The sequence below is a fragment of the Emiliania huxleyi genome, assembly GCF_000372725.1.
Source record: "Emiliania huxleyi CCMP1516 unplaced genomic scaffold EMIHUscaffold_8538, whole genome shotgun sequence".
Classification (NCBI taxonomy): Eukaryota; Haptophyta; order Isochrysidales; family Noelaerhabdaceae; genus Emiliania; species Emiliania huxleyi.
This window is the reverse complement of record NW_005195628.1, coordinates 1-1,248: the sequence shown is the minus strand read 5'-3', so window position 1 is coordinate 1,248 and position 1,248 is coordinate 1. Positions and strand designations below refer to the sequence as shown.

At 63.6% G+C, this 1,248-nt stretch overlaps 1 protein-coding gene across 1 annotated transcript; it reads left to right on the top strand.

Moving 5' to 3' along the window:
- The first annotated feature begins 96 nt into the window (after window positions 1-96).
- On the top strand, window positions 97-967 carry EMIHUDRAFT_447334 (hypothetical protein). Its single transcript, XM_005758600.1, has one exon. It carries the CDS (start codon window positions 113-115, stop codon window positions 662-664), a length of 552 nt encoding a protein of 183 aa, XP_005758657.1. The 5' UTR covers window positions 97-112; the 3' UTR covers window positions 665-967.
- The last annotated feature ends 281 nt before the right edge of the window (window positions 968-1,248 follow it).

Below are 1,248 nucleotides of genomic sequence, written 5' to 3'. Positions count from 1 at the left end.
CGGTGCGGTGCGTTTGTGTGGTGTGTGTCCTTCGCTTGTCTAAAAACAACAAAAATGCGGGAAATTAATTCTTTTCTGGGATCCCATTCGTGGGAGCGCATTCTGAGGCGGGATGTACCAAGCGAGCGATGGAAAACCGCACGTTCTGTCGGGCTCGTTGATTTGCTCTCTGCTGTCACGTCCGCCCTCCCCGGCCAATGAGCCTCTCTCCCTCCTCTCCTTGACCGACGACTGCTTCGCATCCGTCCTCGAGAACGTTTCCGCGCCGGAGCTCCTCGTGCTCGGCGCAGTCTGCAGGCACAGCATCGGCACCCCAGCCGCCGCCACTGCCGCCGACGATGATCTTACCACTGCTGCAAGGCACCTCCGCGCGGCTCTCGACGACGGCGCGCACTGGGAAGGCGCCTTCCGGCGCCGCTTTGAACCCGTGGCCCGCCTCCTCTTCCGAGGGGAGATGCCGCTGCCGCCCGTGCGCCAGCTGCCCGCCCGCGGAAGAGGGGGCGCCTGCTGGAGGTTGCACTACCGCAGCTTCCGGCGGTCGTGGATGGAACCGGGCGGGCACGGGCGGCTGCTGCTCTGCATTCACGGGCGAGTGTACGACGCGACAGAGTACATGCTAGAGCACCCTGGCGTTCGCCTGCTGAGAGCACGCCGACCGGTGTGAACGGGTCTCTTCACATCTCGACGCTGTGGAACAGGCGACCCAAATGTGCTCCGCGCCTCCGCCGGCCGCGACGCAACGCAGGCCTTCGAGCTCGTGGGTCTCTCTTCTGGAACTTTCTAGGAACCTTCTAGGAACCGTCTGGAGCCTTCTAGGCCTTCGAGCTCGTGGGTCTCTCTTCCGGAACTTTCTAGGAACCTTCTAGGAAGCGTCTGGAGCCTTCTAGGCCTTCGAGCTCGTGGGTCTCTCTTCCGGAACTGTCTAGGAACCTTCTAGGAAGCGTCTGGAGCCTTCTAGGCCTTCGAGTACGTCGGCCACTCTCCGTCGGTGAGGTCTAGCCGACATGCTTCACAATAGCCTTCTCTCCTCTCCCTCTCCTCTCCTCCTCCTCCTCCTCCTCCCCCCGCCCTCCTCCTCCTCCTCCTCCTCCTCCTCCTCCTCCTCCTCCTCCTCCGCCTCCTCCAGCTCTCCTCTCCTTCCCGCGAGCGGCGCCTCTTCCGCGCCCGAGCTGCTCACGGCAAGAGGTGTGAAGAGACGCCGTTCACACCGCAGGCGAGCCGCGTGCTCAGACGCTCGAGCTGGCCGAT